Source organism: Ostrea edulis, chromosome 8 (genome assembly GCF_947568905.1).
Source record: "Ostrea edulis chromosome 8, xbOstEdul1.1, whole genome shotgun sequence".
NCBI classification, from domain to species: domain Eukaryota; kingdom Metazoa; phylum Mollusca; class Bivalvia; order Ostreida; family Ostreidae; genus Ostrea; species Ostrea edulis.
In genome coordinates, this window is record NC_079171.1 from 44,003,612 (window position 1) to 44,024,942 (window position 21,331).

At 34.3% G+C, this 21,331-nt stretch overlaps 1 protein-coding gene across 5 annotated transcripts in view; it reads left to right on the forward strand.

The window, feature by feature from the left end:
- Nucleotides 1–21,331, forward strand: part of LOC125661517 (sodium-dependent multivitamin transporter-like) — a 75,870-nt gene that overhangs the window by 13,726 nt on the left and 40,813 nt on the right. For 2 of the 5 annotated variants that reach the window (XM_048893544.2, XM_048893542.2), the window contains exons 2-9: nucleotides 10,752–11,128; nucleotides 11,424–11,492; nucleotides 15,148–15,199; nucleotides 15,611–15,678; nucleotides 16,999–17,079; nucleotides 18,094–18,167; nucleotides 18,244–18,381; nucleotides 20,950–21,085. In XM_048893544.2, coding sequence (XP_048749501.1) covers nucleotides 10,790–11,128; nucleotides 11,424–11,492; nucleotides 15,148–15,199; nucleotides 15,611–15,678; nucleotides 16,999–17,079; nucleotides 18,094–18,167; nucleotides 18,244–18,381; nucleotides 20,950–21,085 — 957 coding nt within the window. In that variant the 5' untranslated portion in view covers nucleotides 10,752–10,789. Of the gene's footprint in view, nucleotides 1–3,364; nucleotides 3,573–4,418; nucleotides 4,689–10,673; nucleotides 11,129–11,423; nucleotides 11,493–15,147; nucleotides 15,200–15,610; nucleotides 15,679–16,998; nucleotides 17,080–18,093; nucleotides 18,168–18,243; nucleotides 18,382–20,949; nucleotides 21,086–21,331 lie in introns of those variants that run through there. The other 3 variants (XM_048893543.2, XM_048893545.2, XM_048893546.2) reach the window with 3 other exon arrangements.

Consider the following 21,331-nt stretch of genomic DNA (forward strand, 5'->3'; position numbering starts at 1 on the left):
TCTGCCACTTATGATTTTCCGTTCTTTGTGGGAATGGCTCGAGTAACTACATTTTCGCGCTGATTGTCAATGTTTAGGTTTTTTTAGCATATACACCTATGAGATCATTGCGGAGCAGACGAAGAATTTAGCATATTGTACATGACATTTAATGAAAAACACCTTTATTAGACATGCCCAAGCGCAGAGTCGGTACTCTTTTAAATATGAATACAACATTGGCGACAAATACACAGAATTTATTACAGATTATTCATCAGAATATTTTGCACCATTACTAAGATCCTATGGAATTGTAGCCCTCTCCCGAAAACGTCAGAATAACGAAAAATCGGAGAACTACATTATTGCAGCCAGACATAAAGTAGTCATTCACTTTGAAGTGTAGATATAAGATATAACGGATCCACTTTGAAGCAATATAAGAGGGATTACATAATACCATGTGTGAAAGGATGCAAAAAAAACAACCCAAAAAAACAAATGAAAGAAATTAAAAGTTCAACAACCTACCTTTAAAAATCCCTGACACTACGCGTGCTACACGTAGAGATAATTTGCATATAGAGAGAAAACAACTTGAAAGCAGTAAACAATGCTCAGCAGAAAATATAAAAAAGAATTGAAAATGGAGTTCGGTTTCTGTGGGGTTTTCACTCAAAAGTGGCATTTTTAGTTCTTCGGTTATAGCTTTCACTTTTGTTGTTGTCATTAATATTGTTGCAGAGTATGGTGAATTATCCATACATAAAGGAATTTCAATTCAAGTGTAGATTTTAATTGGAATTTCAAATTTTCGACGATTTTTCATCAATAAATGCATGGGGTTTTGCCTCAAATAACAGCTTTCCCTTCAATATTTTTTGTAAACTTGTCATATCTTAAAAGATACATCAAGTTTTAATGGTAGCTTAGATTTTGATTGAAATTTTCAACGATGTTTAATCAATGAATGGTGTTTTAGTCTCAAAATACAAGATTTTATTTAATTTTTTTTTCCTAAACTTGTTGTATCTGTTAAAGAATATCTAGTGATGCATATGCAAAACAAAGAGATTCAGTTGAAGCAGATTTCAATTGAAAATTTCAATTTTTAACGATTTTCCATCAATAAACAGTGTTTTAACCTTAAAATAACAGCTTTCCCTTCATTTTTTTTCCCCTGATTTGTCTCAAATTTGTTTAAGGATAAATCAATCCATCCAAATATGATGCAATCAAAAAGTCTCAAAAGAAACAGATTTTAATAGAATTTTCCAATTTTGACGATTTGTCATCAATAAATGATATTTAGCTTTAAAACCACAGCCTTTCCCTTCATTTATTTTTCTAAAAAAAATTATATAAGTGTTTAAGTATATATTAAACTATCAAAAATTAAAAGAAACAATTTTTACAATTAGTTCCCATTTCCAAGGAAATATCAGTATAATTGGACGTCTTTGAAACTATTTTCATTTACATCTCTACAATGTAGATTTTTTATGCGTATTTGGTAATTTATTTTTATTGGTTTTTTAATTATTTGTTTTATATATATATATATATATATATATATATATATATATATATATATATATATATATATATATATATATATATATATTTGCTTTATATATTTTTTGGTTTAATTGTTTCATTTCATTCATTGAATACCGCGGTATGGACCTCTATGTTAAAACTGGAGCGTTGTGTACCTTTAATCAATTTGACGTAGATGGGGGGAACTCAAACACTGAAAGCATAAAACGGTAAATTAGATTTAAATTTAACTCATTCTGTCTCTCACGTGATATAGAAGAGAATATTTTTAACATAGGACAGTACACAGTCAGTTTGTCACGGGACTCAAGGTTACAAAGACGAGGTCATTTAGCAAGGGGGGTTTTCAAAAATGGTAGTCATGAATTCTGTTTCAATAATTATAATCTTCTAACTCCTCGAAATTAAATGTTGATAAGCTTTGTTACTGCGCCTTGTACAGAAAATACTGCGCGTTGAGTATTTAAAAACAAATAAAAGCTATAGACAAGCTTTCCTTTGAAATGTATTTTCCTTGAAAAAGCAGATTGCAGCATATGTTCCGCTTTATTGCTAATGAGAAATTCCTTCCTATGTCTTCAGCGCCCTTCACTTATTGATGCTTACAGAAAATGGAATTACATCATTTCTTGTCAGGCAAGAGATTCTTTTATTCGTTTACTGATATTTTGTACTAATATTTTGATGTGTTTATATTTTTCTTTATATAAATCTGTATGTTTTGGTTGTTTTCTTAAAGTTCTAAAATAAAATGTGTGGTATTTTTTTTCCATTCATAGATAAATCTTCTTTATCAATATTAATCAAAATATGTTACATACAGATAATATTATGAATAATGCATATAAAAGTAAAACTAACCAATATGTATGTGCTCTCTCTCTCTCTCTCTCTCTCTCTCTCTCTCTCTCTCTCTCTCTCTCTCTCTCATGGCAGTGAAACATCAATGAATTCTTTATCACAACAAGTGTTAGTTAATATTGTATCGCAGCCCTGACCTATATTCATCCGCGGATACAGATGCTTTGTTATTTGTTCTTCTGGTTTAAGGTCGCATTGATTTTATGAAACTAAATCGGAGCGTTCTAATATACAAAAAGTTTCCATTAAACTTAGCGTTTTAAATATTATCAGTAGACAGTTTTCAAACAATGTATCGTTTTGGTATTACATATAGTCATGTTCCAAACAAAGCACAAATGTAACGTTTTAATGTTTCTCTAAAGACAGTTTTCAAACAACTTAACGTTTTTAATATTACATGTGTATATAGACAGTTTCCCCGGCAATATTTGAATGTTTTGATATTCTCTATAGACAGCTTCTAAATAACGTACATATACAAAAATTTTATGTTCCTCTATAAACAGTTTTCAGGAAACTTTACGTTTTGATATTCTCTACAGTTTCCAAGTAATGTGTAAAACAAAAACCACAACACTACCATCTGAAACGACCAGCGGTTTACGGAAAAATCCACTCTTAACTTACAGTGTATGATGTATATACAAGGGCACCATACAATACAAGGTCATCGGCTTGTCCAATGTTTACTTTGCTTCTCGGTGTAGACTAATAGGTTTTCAATTGACCTAGCTTATAGGCGGATCATCGACTCCGTCAGGTCAGCGACATGATTTTCCCCTCAAGATTGATGGACATTTTCAGTAGGCAATATATTGATATGATTTCTGGCTTTAAAAAAATATTGTAATATTTTTTTTTAAAATCCATTATCGTCATGAGGAAATAAAGAACGGAAAATACCAAAACAAAGATTGTATCATTGCGATCTCGGGAGCGGATCTGTATATATGTTTTGTTATTGAGGGCACCTCAGGACATTTAACAAAACATGGTCGAGAAACATCATTCAATTCGTATATGCATCATACCTGTCTTGCATGCGGGTTTCTTTGTGTTTTAAAACGTAAAAGTTTTTGACTTTAAATAGTGCATGGTGTAAAGTTAAGACGATACTTTGAAATACATGTATCTTATGAAAGAGGATTTGTATACTGTTTTAACAGGTACGTACGTGAATACTATTAGGTTGTTTTATATATAGGTGTTGAATAGATTCTCGTTATCGCATGTCCTTACATAGGTTAATGAGTATGTAAGACTCAAAAAAGGTATACGCATACTCTCTCTCTCTCTCTCTCTCTCTCTCTCTCTCTCTCTCTCTCTCTCTCTGAATTCACTACACCTATACTTTTATTTAGATTTATAAATCTAATAAAATCCATGAACAATTCAAAATTCAGGCTTGACAGCGGATCGCAATTTATTGCGTCTCTCAAATGACACCCATTATTAACTATTTTCATGTAAACCTCATTAAAACATTGTCACATCTTCAAATAATCCCGTTATCAACCACATTTGTGACCTTTGTACTTGACCATTGTATTTGGGAGAGGGTGTACATAAGTTATGTCCGTTGCCCGATCCTATTGATTTTCTCAATAAAAAATATATGGAATTAAATCATAGCTCTCTCTCTCTCGCGCTCTCTCTCTCTCTCTCTCTCTCTCTCTCTCTCTCTCTCTTTTATGACGTAGTAATAATAAGGTGACAACAACGATTTATGTCCGGTGAGACAGTCTTACAAGTTCCTTTTGGCGTTGTATTGCTACCGTCCGCTTCCCTTTATTGATATTACGGTGGTCCAGTCACGGTAAAACAGGTGCCCCTTCACGGACAATACACTATTTTTTCTTGCTGTTCAAACTATGTTCTACGTATTAATGTATGAAAAACAGTCACTGAACAGCACCACAACACTGCGTGTATAACTGAAAACATGTACAATCTGAAATCTCATACACTCTATACAGAATTGACAGTACGTGGAATTATGAAAGAAAGAATAAAAAATCATGTGCAGGAATATAATTATAGAACTGTTCTGTGCTCCCGGTATTTTGCATTCAGAACAATGGTATATCATTGAAATATTTTCTGAAGTCACAAGACAGCACATATTAGTCGAGGTTTATACTTACTTTTGCATCGGTTTTTAATAAAGACGTGCAACTGTTACGCTATATCAGTGAGATAGCAAACTTAAAAATAAAGTTTAAATGCATGCTTAGATCTATACTGCGGTAGAAGAAAAATAAGGACGATTGTGTTCATTAAACGTAAGTATTAACTCATTATGTAAAGTAATTTAAAATTGAATGAGATGTATTGAAATTCATTAAATCCGAGATGATAAAAACACCTAAGAACCACAACCGTCCATGGTTATCATATTTCCTTTGCTATATATTGAAATTTTACTGGTATTTGCAAAAGCGAAATTGAATCCGAGCTTTTTAATTCATGTTCATCAAGCACAATGAACATGCCATCATAGTTGCATATCAAGTCCTTTACACGGTGAACAAATGCCCGGCTTCTTTCTGATTTGCAAAATGATTGTGAAATGGGTAATGTTACTGCGTGTAGCCTGTGTGTTCGTTCGTCTCTCTAGGTCTGATATAACATTTGTAATATTTTATCATGCTTTGACAATGTTCAATAATACACAAGAGCCCATCTCATCATGGACCACCTGTAAGTTCAAAACAATTTTGTTCAGCCATTTCTTGTTTGTTTTTTTATTTTATTCTTTGTACACTTCATCCTTCCGTACGTAATACCAGCATCTAAGAAGTCGGTTATTGTTAAATATTCCCATGCGCCTTTTTCATCAAAGATCCTACTTGGTGTCAAGAACAAAGAGTACTGTTTTAGCCATCATTGGAGTTTGTACATGTCGTGAAAGTTTGGATAAAATGGTTCCGTTTCAGATTCTTTGTACCATCTGTTTCATTTTGCAAAAAAAAAAAAAAAAAAAATAATAAAAAAAAAAAAAAAAAAAAAGGGATTAGAGTGCACTTTTGTCACATCTAACATATGTGTAGTACATTTTCCTTTAAGCAAATCTTTGAAAACTTATGAGCTGTGTGACCCCTAGCTGCAATAATGTAGCCCAATCCAATTTTTTTTTATTCTGACGTTTTCGGGATAGGGCTACAATTCCATAGGATCTCCGTAATGGTGCAAAATAATTTTATGAATAACCGATAATAAACTCTGTGTATTGGTCCCAAATGTTGTTTACACCAAAAGGAGTACCAACTTTGTGCTCGGGCATGTCTAATAAAGGTGTTTTTCATTAAATATAATGTACAGCATGCAAAATTCTTCGTCTGCTCCGCCATGCTTGTTATCGCGAGATCTCGTAGGTGGATCTAATGAAAAGCCTAAACATTGACAATCAGCGCGAAAATGTAGTTACTCGAGCCACTTCGACAAAGGAAAGAAAATCATATTGTTGCAGAAAGAATTTACACTCTGCTGTTCGGTTTTTAACTTGATATTAAATTCAAACCTTCTCAATACCGACGAAATAGCTTTCGCCTCCATACTTGTCCATTGATGTAAATACCACCTTATATGGCATATGCAAATGACTTGACAACCGGAAGTTGAAACTTCAGTACATCAAACATGGCGCATAAATATGAATCGAGAAACTGGGATTTATCGAAATTGTTGAAAACGGTAGAATAGAGCCTCACAAATCTAAAGTTGCAGGTTGTAAATTTATATATTGACTAAGAAACATAGAATATCATTTTATTTACGTAAAGAAAGTCAGGAAATGTTTAGAATGAGCGCAAATGTTGCGGGAGTGAATCACTCCCGCATTTGCACCATTACGGAGATCCTAAGGAGTTGTAGCCCTCTCCCTTAAAAAAAAAAAAAAAAAAAATCAGAGAGGGCTACATTATTGCAGCTATGTGACCCCCGTCCACGATGGTGTATGTACTGGCAGCTTTCTTCCACTTGTGTATACCTTTTGAGCACCTGTCCCGTTAGTAGACGGTAATGTGTGGGATTATTGGAGCATCAAATCTCAAAAACCCAAAACTTGATGCAAGATTCGGCGATATGGAAAAAGTATTCGATTTCTTGTGAGGGTCTGTAAAGTAATGCAAAGTCATTTCTATCACGATACTGGATCGCCTAGTGCTGCCCTCCATCCATATAGCAGTATTTGTTTTAAATCCAAAGTAATTTATCCTTTACTATATATGCACGTGCATGTACAATGTATATATCAGAGTGAAGATACAATATTAGAATAAGAATACCGGACTGTGTCGAAGAATATTTCTCTGATTAATATGCATATTGTGTCTAGGGTCTAGAGAGGGGTTATGGGATGAAAAAAATGTAATTTTTAAATCCTAATCCCTTTGTATGTTGAGCTGGAAAGATTCAAACTAGTCGCAATCCTGTCCCCTAGGAAACTTTTCTAAATCCGCGTCTGATACACTGTACATGCGCGCTTTTTCCAGTAATTCGTTGGAATGCATGCTTGTAAATCGTACGGTAATGGTGTAGAGATATTTCATTTAGCAAGATTAACGGTGCCTATGGTCGCCGCGGTGACCCTTTTCCCGCTATTGTGTCAGATTGATAAATGAGAGGCCGTCCAGGTGAAATCTGACCTTCATTAAAGTACATAATACATAAAGAATTTGCTGACAGGTGCCCGATCTGTGTATCTAAGGGAGCACACTGAGACGCCCATTCACGTGTGACGTTATTGTTTTGACCCCCCAAAACTTTAATATTTCCTGGTCTGATGTGTCATTTTTGAACAAGTGAGCTATTTTCCGCGACATATTTTTTATGTTTTTACGGTTTTAAATCTTCGGGCAATTGATACGTTATGAGAATCTCTCTCTCTCTCTCTCTCTCTCTCTCTCTCTCTCTCTCTCTCTCTCATATTCATGTATCATATGATGTCAAACATATTAAATTGATGAGTTGTAACATTTAAAACACAACACAACTTTGATTAAGTTAATTAAATTAACATTCTCACTATATTTTCCAGTCAGTAGCTTGCGGGAGTTTGATGGTATGCCAGGTTTCGCTCGGATTTCCTCATCTTCCTCAAATATATAGTGCACTTGCACTTTGTAACCCATCCTGCTTTTGTTTCTTTGTGAATAACTGCGTAGGCGGATCTAATTTATCCTTCATTCACGGTCTTACCTAAGACTGCTATCTTCCATTACAGTAGAGTATAAATCATAAATCATGTCTTCTAGTGGGAGTCCCTTTAAAAAATGTAGCGGTGGTCGCCACATTTTTTTTAAAGCGACCCCCACTACACTGCGAACTTTTTAAAAAAAAAATATTTAATTTGATAATAGTGTAATTTAGTAGATTCGACTCATATCAGGCTCACAACGCATATTGCAATAAAAAAAAACTACAGATCAATTTATCGGTAGTGAGTCTTTCACACTGCATTTAATAAGCGAAAATAAATCTAGGAATTTTGTAGGGTGGTGGAGGTTTTCGATATTTTGAAAAATCGAAATTAAAGAAACGGGAAAGGAGAAACGGAAACCACGTATTTCTTTCATAGGATATGGGTGTTTAAACCGGAAGTGGGTTAATGTGTTACTCAAACTTTTAACGATAACAAAGCGAAAACAACGCACCCATTGGTAAATATTAGACCTGGAAATGTTTAACTTATATAATACAGATGCCACTCTAACTAGAATTAAATGTTGGATTCGCTGATTTTAATTCGATGTTAGATTCGCTATTTTAATTAGATTTTAGATTCGCTGATTTTAATTCGATGTTAGATTCGCTATTTTAATTAGATTTTTGATTCGTTGATTTTAATTCGATGTTAGATTCGCTATTTTAATTAGATTTTAGATTCGCTGATTTTAATTCGATGTTAGATTCTATATTTTAATTAGATTTTAGATTCGCTGATTTTAATTCGATGTTAGATTCGCTATTTTTATAAGATTTTAGATTCGCTGATTTTAAATTATTCGATTTTTGATTCTCTAATTTTAATTAGATTTTAGATTCACTGTTGTAATTAGATGTTAGATCCGCTGATTTTAATCAGATTTTAGATTCGTTGATTTTGATATTTCGATTCGCTATTTGAATTCGATGCTAGATTCACTATTTTAATTAGAAGTTATATCCGCTAATTTTATTCCATGTTAGATTCGCTCATTTTAATTAGATGTTAGATTCGCTAATATTTAATTATATCTTAGATTCGCTAATTTTAATCAGACGTTAGATTCGCTGATATAATTCGACGTATAGATCCGCTTACATGTATTTTAATTACATGCTAGTTCCGCCTATTCTAATGTGTAGATTGTATACATGCAGAGGAATTACGTCACAAGGACCGAAAAAAATTTTTTTCTCGCTTTTCTTTTATTTTGAAAAATATCATTACATCGCCTAATTGAATGGTGGTGGTGGTGTTGGGGTGGGTGGGGGGTGGGGTCCTGAGGCCATACTCCCCCGGGTGGACCAATCAATGCCGAGTATTTCTTAACCTGGTAATTGATGTATTTCACTAGTTCTTAATTATGGTGTAATATTTATGCCCCCTACACGTAAGATAAATTACGTCAACACGCATGAAAAGTATATCAACATGCAAGCTAACTATAATGGCATACAAGTCACCAATATTTCTAGAGAGTTCGATTTTAATATTTATATATCTATTTATTAACGCCAGTATCTGCATGCGAGATATTTATGTCAGTATGTGACATAATTATGTTGACATGCAATTTATTTATGTTAACATGCAAGCTATTTATATCAGCATGTGAGATAAATATGTTGAAATTTTATGTCGACATGCGAGTTAATATTTTAAAGTCGACATAAACATACTTGTGTGGATATGTGCGACTTATCTTACATGTCCACATAATCAAGTTGCATGTCCACATAATAATCTCACATTTCGATGTAGATAATACGCATGTCAACATATTTATCTTGCATGTTGACATAAATAATACCCATGTCAACATATTTATCTTGCATGTTGACATAAATAATACGCATGTCAACATGATTATCTTGCATGTTGACATAAATAATACGCATGTCAACATAATTATCTTGTATGTTGACATAAACAATACACATGTCAACATAATTATCTTGCATGTTGACATAAACAATACGCATGTCAACATAATTATCTTGCATGTTGACATAAATAATACCCATGTCAACATATTTATCTTCCATGTTGACATAAATAAGGCGCATGTCAACATAATTATCTTGCATGTTGAATAATACGCATGTCAACATAATTATCTTGCATGTAGACATAAATAATACGCATGTCAACATATTTATCTTGCATGCTGACATAAATAATAAGCGTGTCAACATAATCATCTTTCATGTTGACATAAATAATACGCATGTCCATATAATTATCTTGCATGTTGACACAAATAATATGCATGTCAACATAATTATCCTGCATGTTGACATAAATAATCATCTTGCTTGTCAACATGATTATCTTGCATGTTGACATAAATGATACGCATGTCAACAACATAATTATCTTGCATGTTGAAATAGAAAGGTGAAGATAAAGAACAGTGATCAATCTCATAACTCGTATAAGCAATACAAAATAGATAGTTGGGCAAACACGGGCCCCTGAACACCCAAGGTGGGATCAGGTGCTTAAGAGGAGTAAGGATCCCCTGTCGACCGGTCACACCTGCTGTGAGCCCCATATTTTGATCAGGTAAACGGAGTTATCTGTAGTCAAAATCAGTGTGCCAAGAACGGCCCAACAATCGGTATGAAACACGTCAGACAGCATTAAACCCAATGATAGGTTGTATTGGCAAACTAGATAGGTAATACGCTCACCAACTTAATTATCGTGCATTTTGACGTATAAAAAGTCTCATGTCAGTATAATTATCTTGGCTATTGACATAAATAAGTCGCATATCGAAATAATTATCTTGCAAGTTGACATGATATCTTGCGTATACATGGGAGCAGAAATATGCCACCTAACTTTAAATATACCAATTACATTTTTTACCCCTCAAAACCATTTACAATCCACGACAGGACCATATACTAGGTTATAAACAGCTCGCGACGTTACAGAGAGTTACACAAGTGAAAAACTAAATGAACCAAGCGTTGGCAGACGACACAAAGATTTTTCTATTCTGAGTGTTTCCGCTGTGTGGCGAGAGGAGCCGTGCGATGTAAAACATCAGTTTGTTTTCATCCTGACAAAGATGAAGATGATATTGTTACATGCATGTACATTTCTCTAACTCCCCTTTAATTCATTTCAGATTTTGAAATTTACAAGTGACTCGCATTTCTGGTTACAATGGCTGTCCGCTCTTTTGGAGCCTGGGACTACGTCATATTCGCCATTTGTCTGTGTATTTCGGCCAGTATCGGAGTGTATCACGCATTCTTTGGTGGAGGACAGCATACGACTGAAAAATATTACTATGGAAACCGAAATATGGGTGCACTTCCGGTAGCATTGTCGATGCTTGTGACGTATCAGTCGTCTATTTTTATGTTGGGATATCCTGGCGAAATGTACATATACGGATCCATGTTCTGGCTTAGTTTTGTAGGCGTTGGTTTGGGGTTCATCCTCGTGGCCGTTTTCGAGGTTCCGCTCCTCCACCCTCTCAATATACGCAGTGCGTTTGAGGTAAATATCGCTATCCCATTCATTATTAATATTCTTCAGTAAACTGGTTTGTTTCGTGTGAGAAATGTCCGGGAGATTATGCAACTTTAATTGTTCATATTTACAATAGCTGTTATCTAAACATGAAACCTCAATAGATTCCTAGGACAGTTTACGGTGTTTCGTAATTTCCACCCATTCTTTATGAGATAAAGTTTAAATGCACATATTTATGACTGTTTTGCATATCGTTTCATTCCTTCAGCTGTTTTATGGAGGCAGTGTCTTAACGTTTTATTTCTACCCTTCTTTACAGTACCTGGAGTTGCGGTACAAGAGCAGCGCACCTAGAAAACTCGCGTCATTCATGAGCGTCATCCTCTATGTAAGTCCCGATATAAACGTACCTACATACATGTAGTTCAGTGACCTCGTTTTGTAGCAAGTTTGCCTCGTTTCAGCTCATCTATATAAGCCCTATGAGTTTAGTGATGAAAAACATAGTCCATCAGCTATCAGTCGTCGTTGTTACTATTGTTAATTTGTTTTTAAATTCTTTTTGTCAATTTCGATATCTCAAAATTTAACAGCTAGATCAATTTGTTGATAAGAGTTTTAAATTTTTAAATTTCGGTTTCTCAAAATCTACTAGCTGAACGAATTTCAAGTAAACTTGCCAAAAGATATCCTTCAGATTTTATCGGTTGAAATCGGTAATGCCATTGTCAAGAGGGTGGTATCTAAATATGGTGGGAATGAAAGATGGGATATTTGAACAAATTCCTGTGAATACCCGCTACTCCAGGGAGGAAGAAAACAATTGCGTTGGAACTAGCATGCCCCTATAGATAGGGCACTTTCTTCAACAATCCTCCTCGCCAAAATATAATTACAGAAAACACACATTTTATGTTTGAATGTTGCGAAGAGATATATTGGAAACTTTAAAAAAAAGAAGATCTTTTGAAGAACAAGGTTAAAGTCAAGTTTAGCTATATGCTTGCATTCTCATATACATGTAGAATGTGAAACAAGCCTAAAAGGGTTAGTGCTATTAATCGTAAAGGTGTACATTAAGAGCAGGTCCATATAACGATGTTCAATGGCGGAAGACTCAGGAGGAGTACTCCGAGATTTACATTTGGATATGAGTTTTCTGCCATTTTTTGGTGTAATGACCCCCTCCTCCGTTATGAAAGGGTTCCATCTTCTGTCACGAACACCTCTTTTGAGCATTTTCTGGATCCGCCATTGGTCAAGCATCAAGATGTACAATGTGTACATGAAATGTAGGTTCGCCATTGCTTCTAAAGAAACCCTCTGGATCACAGTGCTGATGCACCAGCAAGAATGATAATTAATTATCGGATTGGCTTCTTACATATCAATATGTTAAAAATACTATTCTGCCTTAATTTTGTATGCATTATATCCACCTAGGCACCTGATACCCCCTCTGGTATGTCCACTGGTCCGTTTTTGTCTGATCCCACCTCTCGTATGTCCACTGGTCCGTGTTTGTCTGATCCCACCTCTGGTATGTCCACAGGTCCGTGTTTGTCTGATCCCACCTCTCGTATGTCCACTGCTCCGTGTTTGTCAGATCCCACCTCTGGTATGTCCACAGGTCCGTGTTTGTCTGATCCCACCTCTGGTATGTCCACTGGTCCGTGTTTGTCTGATCCCATCTCTTGTATGTCCACTGGTCCGTGTTTGTCTGATCCCACCTCTGGTATGTCCACTGGTCCGTGTTTGTCTGATCCCACCTCTGGTATGTTCACTGGTCCGTGTTTGTCTGATCCCACATCTGGTATGTTCACTGGTCCGTGTTTGTCTGATCCCACCTCTGGTATGTTCACTGGTCCGTGTTTGCCGTAGTCGTAAATAGGAATTATGAGATTGATCTCTGTTCGGTATCCCCACTTAGCATCTAAAAGTCCAGTTTCTGCACTAATAAACTGGGTGCTCTCATTATGCTTGGAAGTATGAGTTATTCTAAACCGCAATTTGATGTTATTTTCCTTATTATACTACTATCGAATTTCATCTGCAAACAGCTTGTGGTATAAACAATTCAAAGAAAAATTTCTAACTTCCAAAAATTAGTGGTATAATTAGAAATGATATTTCGTGTTATAATTAGAAGTGATATTTCTGACAGTAGGGAGTATTTTTCCCCGGAGATATTAGATTTAAATTGTTGTAAAACTTAAACATGGTCCGAACTGTTGTTTATTGATAGAAAGGACCTGATCGAATGGCTAGTTCATTGTGACCTCCATCCAATATGTCGGTGCGGGTTCGAATCCCGCTCGCGCCGATAAGTGAGAAAGTTTTCCAGTTTACTTTCGGAAGGTCGGTGGTCTCTTCCCAGCTACATTGTATCTGGGTTCTCTCTTCCACCAATAAAAAACTGTGCGCCACCAGATAACTGAAAAATTGTTGAGTGTGGCGGAAAACATCAATCAATCAATCAGTCCATCCAATGCAGCTATAGAGTAGGCCCATTTTACCATTAATGGAATTTCTGAAAACATTAGAACAACAAAAGCTGATATATACTCCTGTAATTAAACTTTATCATCAAATGAGGAAACAATATATACCCCGAATGGCATTTAATCACAACGCTTTCTGTGTTCCTGGTGTTGCCGTCATGAGGACGAAAACGAACAGCGCGCCCTCTATACTAAGGAGGAAATCACTTGCGCAAATGGATGCTTGTTAAGAAGATTTCATGGTCTCATTTTGAAGTGTTCTTTTCCACAAGAGCTTTCATGTGCACTGACGCTTGATTGTATGGAGTTGTTAAAATCATTTATAATAAAAAGTGATTTTTGAAATGACATAAAAAAAGGTTGTTTATTCTCGTTAACAGTGGATATGTACAATCGTGTTATTCATCCCCTATAATTAAGTTCCTGTCATATTGTAATGTTTAAATTTACTGAGTGGGTGTAGAAACAAAACTGACAATATTATGCATTGTAATTTTTAAATTCAACAAGAGGCCCACAGGCCTTATCAGTCACCTGAATACTAGTGAAAAAGTATCACTACTTCCATGGGCTATGAAATCTAGAAAAAAAAAATCCTGTTCTGAATATCTAAGTTAAATTCTAATGTTCAGCAAGAGTATAAAACAAGATGTGTTCTTAAAACTTCATTGCCCTCAAAAGTGCATACACTGATGAAAGGCTTTAAATAATAGGTGTATTAACATTAAAACATCAAAATATATATATGACTAATTTGGACTCATCCTAAAGTCATAACCCTGGGTTGTGAAATTCACCATTTTTTGTACATCATTTTCTGTTATTTCTAAGTATGCATTTAAATTTTATACAGTATCAGCAAACTTACACATAAATACTATATATACTAAGTTTGACCCCACTCTGGGGTCAAAACCCTTACTCTGGGGGAAATCAAATTTACAATTTTGGTCAAAGACAACCTGTTCTATCCATTTAGTTTCAATTTAGTATCAAAAGCACTAAAGAAAATGTCATTTAAGTGTTTTCCACATAAACATAAGTTTGCCCCGTCCTGGGGTCAGAACCCCTACCCCGGGGATCATGAAATTTACAATTTTGGTAGAGGCCGTCCTGCCCTACATCATTATGCATTTCGTTTTTCTTACATATGTGAGGTTCTTGAGAAGAAGATTTTTGAAAATTGGTCAATTTTAGGCAGTTTTTCCCCGCCCCTAGGATTCCAGAGAAGCTAGAGTCCTGAAATTTACAATTTATGTCCCCCTTGTCCCAATGATGCTTCATACCAAATTTGAAAAGAATTGGACTGGTAGTTCTTAAGAAGAAGTTAAAAATGTTTAATTGGTAATGCACGACGCACGAAAACCAATTGCAATAGGTCACCTGAGTAAATTCAGTAAATGAGTAAATTGCAACATGACATATTTATATACTATGTCCATATTACAGGCAATATTTATATGTCATATCTATATTACAGGCAATATTTATATGTCATATCTATATTACAGGCAATATTTATATGTTATATCTATATTACAGGCAATATTTATGGGTCTCGTGGTGTATGGTCCAGCAATAACACTAAAAACAGGTACTGTGTTCTCTCTCTCTCTCTCTCTCTCTCTCTCTCTCTCTCATCCCGTGGAGATCCGGGTTAGAATAGGTCCTCAATACCCCTTTGCTTGTCGTAAAAGGCGACTAAATGGGGCGGTCCCTCGGATGAGACCGCATAAACCTAGGTCAAGTGTCACAGCAGGTGTGTCACGATGAAGATCCCTCCCTGCTCAAAAGACTAAGTGTCGAGCATAAGCCTAAATTTTGCAGCCCTTCACCGGCAGTGCATATAAGTGAAACATTCTCGGGCGAGACGTTAAAAGATGTACAATCTATATATCTATTTATCTAACTTTCTATCTATCCATCTATTTATCTCATGGTTATTATATTAGAAATAATGTTTCACTTTTATGTCATTGATCTATAACTATTTATTTACTTGTAGTTACCGAGTTCCCTCTTTGGGCCTCAATGGTTATTGTCGCTGCCGGAGGAATTTTCTACACATCAATTGTAAGGATAGTTGATAGTTATCTAAGATTATGTATATCTGAGGAATTCAAATAAAATAAATATTTCCGTCTTTCTTATGAAAATGATAAATAGAACAAGATCGATGCTGATAGATTAATTGATTCCATTATATATCAGCATTGAATTCTTTTCTCTTTTTTGAATTTGAGCATAACTGATTCAGTTAAATTTGATCATAACAATGAATGCAAACCAGAATAAAGTTCTGACTTCAACTGAGTCCACCTCCGTGTACTCCTTGTCGTTATTTCTGGGTGAAAAGTCGCCAATCTTCGTTTTGTCGTCTTTTCGTTATTTCTGGGTGAAAAGTCGCCAATCTTCGTTTTCTCGTCTTTTCGTTATTTCTGGGTGAAAAGTCGCCAATCTTCGTTTTGTCGTCTTCTCGTTATTTCTGGGTGAAAAGACGCCAATCTTCGTTTCGTCTCGAAATAACGAAAACAAGACCAAATGTGCAATGGCACAAATCAGCCACCATAAACAAGTCTAGATATATAAGTCTGCATTATATATGATTATACATGTATATGATTATATATAGCCCACTGTAATGCATTTTGTGGTATGTATTACTTTGAATCTTAATTTCTTTATATCATCTCGGTTTGTTTATTCACGTGAACGATACTGGGGGAAAAAACCCATATATATATATATATATATATATATATATATATATATATATATATATCCAAAATTGAAATAGAGTCTCAGTAATCGGATATATTATATATATATATATATAAGCTGCGAATTGGCCAACTTCACTTACATAACTTATGAATATCAATGACTGTAAGCGGTTACACCTTGTCGTTCAGACGGGCATGTTATAACCGCTGAGAGGACTTCACTTGACATTTTATACACCAACATTACTGGCATGGCATCTGTGTTTCTTATTCGAGGTTATTTACAATTTCTGACATTAAAAGGACACTAAACGTTTCTTTATCACATCTTGGGCTATCACGTGACATACTATTTGTATGATTTTAATGTTGATAAAACATTGAAAACATTCCACATAAAAACAGACCGAAAATTCATGTAGCCCTAAACATATCATTCGCATACCTGTTAGAAAAAATACTTACTTTTTATGGTGGTAAGGCAATTAATAAAGATGACTATCAGCTGAAATCTTGATAACGTATTCATGAACAGAGTAAATGTTTAAAACAGATGATGTCATTATCTTAGATTAAATTATTTCTATTAAACACTTGAAATGGTTTGCATTGAAATTTTATATATTGCCAAATGTTTATACATGCGTGCATTTAAAACTATTTTTTCAAGGGCGGATTCAAAGCGGTTATTTGGGCGGATGTATTCCAATCCATCATAATCATCATCGGAATTTTCGCCATTCTAATTCAAGTGAGTTTCTTTATTCACCGAATAAATACTGTTGTCAGACGAGTCACAATATATTATATATATGCTGTGGCATAGGCAAATCAAAAAGTTTACATGATCTCTAGTAATTCTCCCAGTACACTAATGACAATATGAGGTTTGTTTTGGGTTTTTTATCACTCTAACTGTTCATCAAGCATTGTGTTATTTTTTTTTTAAAAGACAGTTATTTTTAAATATTCGCGTATTGTGTTGATAAATTGAATAGCGCACATATTATATTGAATACACATAATATGTGTCAGAAATAATCATTCATAAGTTGTTTTTATTAATATTTCTCAATAGTTTGTGTACCACTTATTGCTTTTTCACACATCAAACGTATCGAACAACCAACTGGTTCAGTTTATTAAAATGCCAGTTTTAATCCGTTCCGTAAGACAATGATCTCTCTATCTCTCTTTCTTTCTCATGATAAATGGAGGGAATGCGACTATTTTCATTATGAGCTTACAGTGTACTTGTGATTATAATGGTTATATTTTCTACTCTCGATTTTGATTTTTTTTTTCTAATCGGAAATGGATTATACATTTCCCATTTGCAAATCATTTCGACACGATTTTGGGGCTGGTGAATTACAGCGTTCACGGGCAATTTGTGTGCCTAGAGTGTGGACAAAGGGGGATAAATCGAAGAGTTGTTTTTAAAACACGACATGGCTTGTGATGCGTAGTCGATGAGAGAGAGAGAAAGAAAAAAATACAATTAAAATATTTGCCATCAGCGATAGGATCATCCAAAATTAAGACGAAGTTGCAGAAAAACACATATCCATGAAGAATGGGTGTTGGTCGAGTCTGTGAACATCTGCAGCTCACAAGGCCACGCGATCTCAGAAATATGATAAATTCTAGCTCATTGCCTATTCGTGAAAATACACAGATACGTACTGACCAGGAATTTTTATGAGGATAACTGAGCACGTGATAAATACACTTAAAGCTACTTAATCGTGCTCTTCATTAACAGGGACTTATAAGGGTTGGCGGATCTGAGGAGGTTTGGAGGATAAATGAGATGCACGGGCGGATCCAATTTGATGAGTAAGATTTTTAGTCCAATGTTTTGAGCTTACAGTACTATTGGTAAGGATGTTGTAAGAATACAATAATTTTGTAGGTTCAGTCCTGATATCACAGTGCGACACACGGTGTGGGGTATGGTGATCGCGAACATGATCCAGTTTTTTTCCCTGGGATTCAGTCAGATGATTGTGCAGCGAATCATGTCCACCCCAACAACGAGCAAAGCCATGCAGTTAGTAATTCTAAAGTCAAAGGTCAACTCCAGCAAACATCAAATCTACATACCTAAGCATTTGATAAATACTGAAATATTTCAAAACCATGCAGATGGCAAATCTCAAGTCAAAAACTAAAGCCACCATCAAACATAGCCATTTAATGAATACTGCAATATTGCACAAAGAACGATAAGCCAATTCATGAAGTTGATAAATAAAACTCTAATATTGCAAGGCCAAGCATGATCACTCATACGATTAGCAAAGTAATATACATTGATCATAGATCTCCAAAATTTAAACAGAGAACAAAATCAGACCAGAGAAGAAATAATGTAAAACATTTCCGTATATTGAAAAATGTTTGCTGCTTTCTTATTTTGGTCGTTGAAAAATGATTTTGTCGCGTTTTGAATGTGCTCAAAACCATTTAGTACTAAACGTTCTTTGGATAATGTTTAACTTGCATTAAATTCACCCATTCATGATGATATTGAAGATTTCCCAGTTGACAGTACAACACGTCTTTGTAAACCTGCAGATTTTACATTTTTAAAGAATACTAATTGATACTTACATGTTTGTACTTGGTAGATGTACTAGTTAAATATGCAGTAAAAATATTGCCCATAATACTTTATTCTTTATTTTTTCCTTAAGCTATACAGCTCATCGGTTATAAATACAAAATATTTACAAATATATACAAATAATACAGTAGAGGATGAGTAGACATACAGATACAATATTGAGGATATAAAATCAATGCATTTCAACATACATATAACAGTACACGTGGATAATATGTCGAAGCAAGTACAGAATTCATAAGTTACATGAAGATCGAAACTTTGCAGTCTTTTGTAGGAACTTTCCTAAATTATTGAGTTCTTTTGTATTATTTACACTATGAAGATTTACTAATTTGAAGACACTGGGTTTCTTGTAATAAAATGTTTTGATATATTTAATTTTTAAACCATTATAAAAAGGACATTTCAAAATAAAATGGAATTCGTCTTCTAACTCATTTAGGTTACAAAATGTACAAATCCTATTATTTCTTGAAATATTTTTATGCCTACCCTTCTCAATGTTCAAAGAGTGTGAAGACGTCCGAAATTTTGTTATATATTTCTTTCCATTGGGATCAATCGGTTTTTTAAGATAGAACTGTAAACAAAAATTATCAATAAGGTGTTGATATAAAAAACATTTTGGTGAATTTACAAAAGATGAAAAAATATTTTGCTTATATATATCTAACAATTTTTGTTCAATTACCTTGTATGTATTCTGGTCAAATCCCGATTCTTCCCATAAATATGTTAATCCTAATTCAGACAATTCTTGTTTTATACTTACAACCCAACTGTCTTTATTCAAAATCATGTAATCAAAACATTCTTTTAAAATACAATTATTTGTATTGCTAAGTTTTAACCAGTATTTAAAAATGAGCATTTTTCTTCTGACATATAGAGGTAACCGTCCTAATTCACAATAGATAACATTATTATTTGTACGCTTACTCACTCCCAATAACTTTTTACAAAACATAAGATGAACCTTTTCAACATCAGGTGCCTTGTGAAAACCCCAAATTTCGCATGCATATGAAAGAATGCTATGTACATAAGTATCGAATACAGAACATTGTTTCTACATTAAAGTGATGGCTTTTCAATGTATTAGATATTGCAAACAACGCCTTTCGCCCTTGTTCAGCCACATGCTTTTGCGTTTGTAAAAATTTTCCATTATAGTTAAACAACATTCCCAAATAGTTAAAATTATTGACAACTTCAGTATTATGATTATCATAAATCCATTTTTCATTATTCCTTATAATGCCCCCATTTCTAAAAATAACAACTTTTGTTTTTGATATGTTCACAGTCAAATTCCAATCTTTTGTATAAACATGTAATGCATTCAACATTTCCTGCAAGCCATCTGGTGTCTCAGCCAATTCACCATGTCATCGGCATACATTAAAAGAAAAATATTAATTAATTGTAATTCTATACTTGCACAATTTCCACGTATAAAACTTATTTCAAAATCATTTACATATAAAGCAAAAAGTACTAAAGTACATCTTTCGAAGGCCATCCTGCTGGCATTTAAAGAATCACGGTCTTGTTTGTAGAGTATGGGGTGATTATCTACACTGGGAAAGGTGATAATTTGCCGAACGTTGAAGCCGATATTCATAATCAATATACTAGATAACGATAACTCATATCTATATTTGAAATAAAAATCTTAAATCGACACATCAGTACACCGCCTGAAATACACATGACGTTCAATATTAATTTCCATTGTCGCCGCCCAATGACGTCATTAATTTGCATGCCAGTAACACAATTAGCACATTAGAAGTTCTCAAGAGTTATCACAGAGAAAACAGTTGGAAATGCAAATATTCTGTATTAAATATTTTCAATGAAATGAAATCCACTTATTATGTTATAGTATTTTCAACCCACAACACAAATGTAGTAAGCAGTTTACGTTTTTGTTACAGATATGTTTCGTAACATTTAGCTTTGTACGTTTTCAATCTCTGCCTGCAGGGCCTCCATATATGCTGTTCCCGGATTTGCTCTGTTCGGATCAATATCATGTTTCTTGGGTTTGATGGCTTTCGCATACAACGTTCAACAAGGGTGTGATCCACTGGCCAAGAAGATTATAGTCAGACCGGAACAGGTGATCAAGAAACCGTCATCATCATCATCATCAATAACTTTATCTTAATGATGATGACGATGGTGTCGATGTACATGTAATTTAACAATTCATTAAAAGCATGGAACAGAATGGCTGTGTTACGAGAAGTGTCATATGTAAGCAAGCAACATAGCCATCTTTGATATTTCATATCAAAATGAAACTAGTTCTAATTGTAACGGGGACCGTTACAGATGTTCCCCAAACCTCCCCAAATTAAAAAGT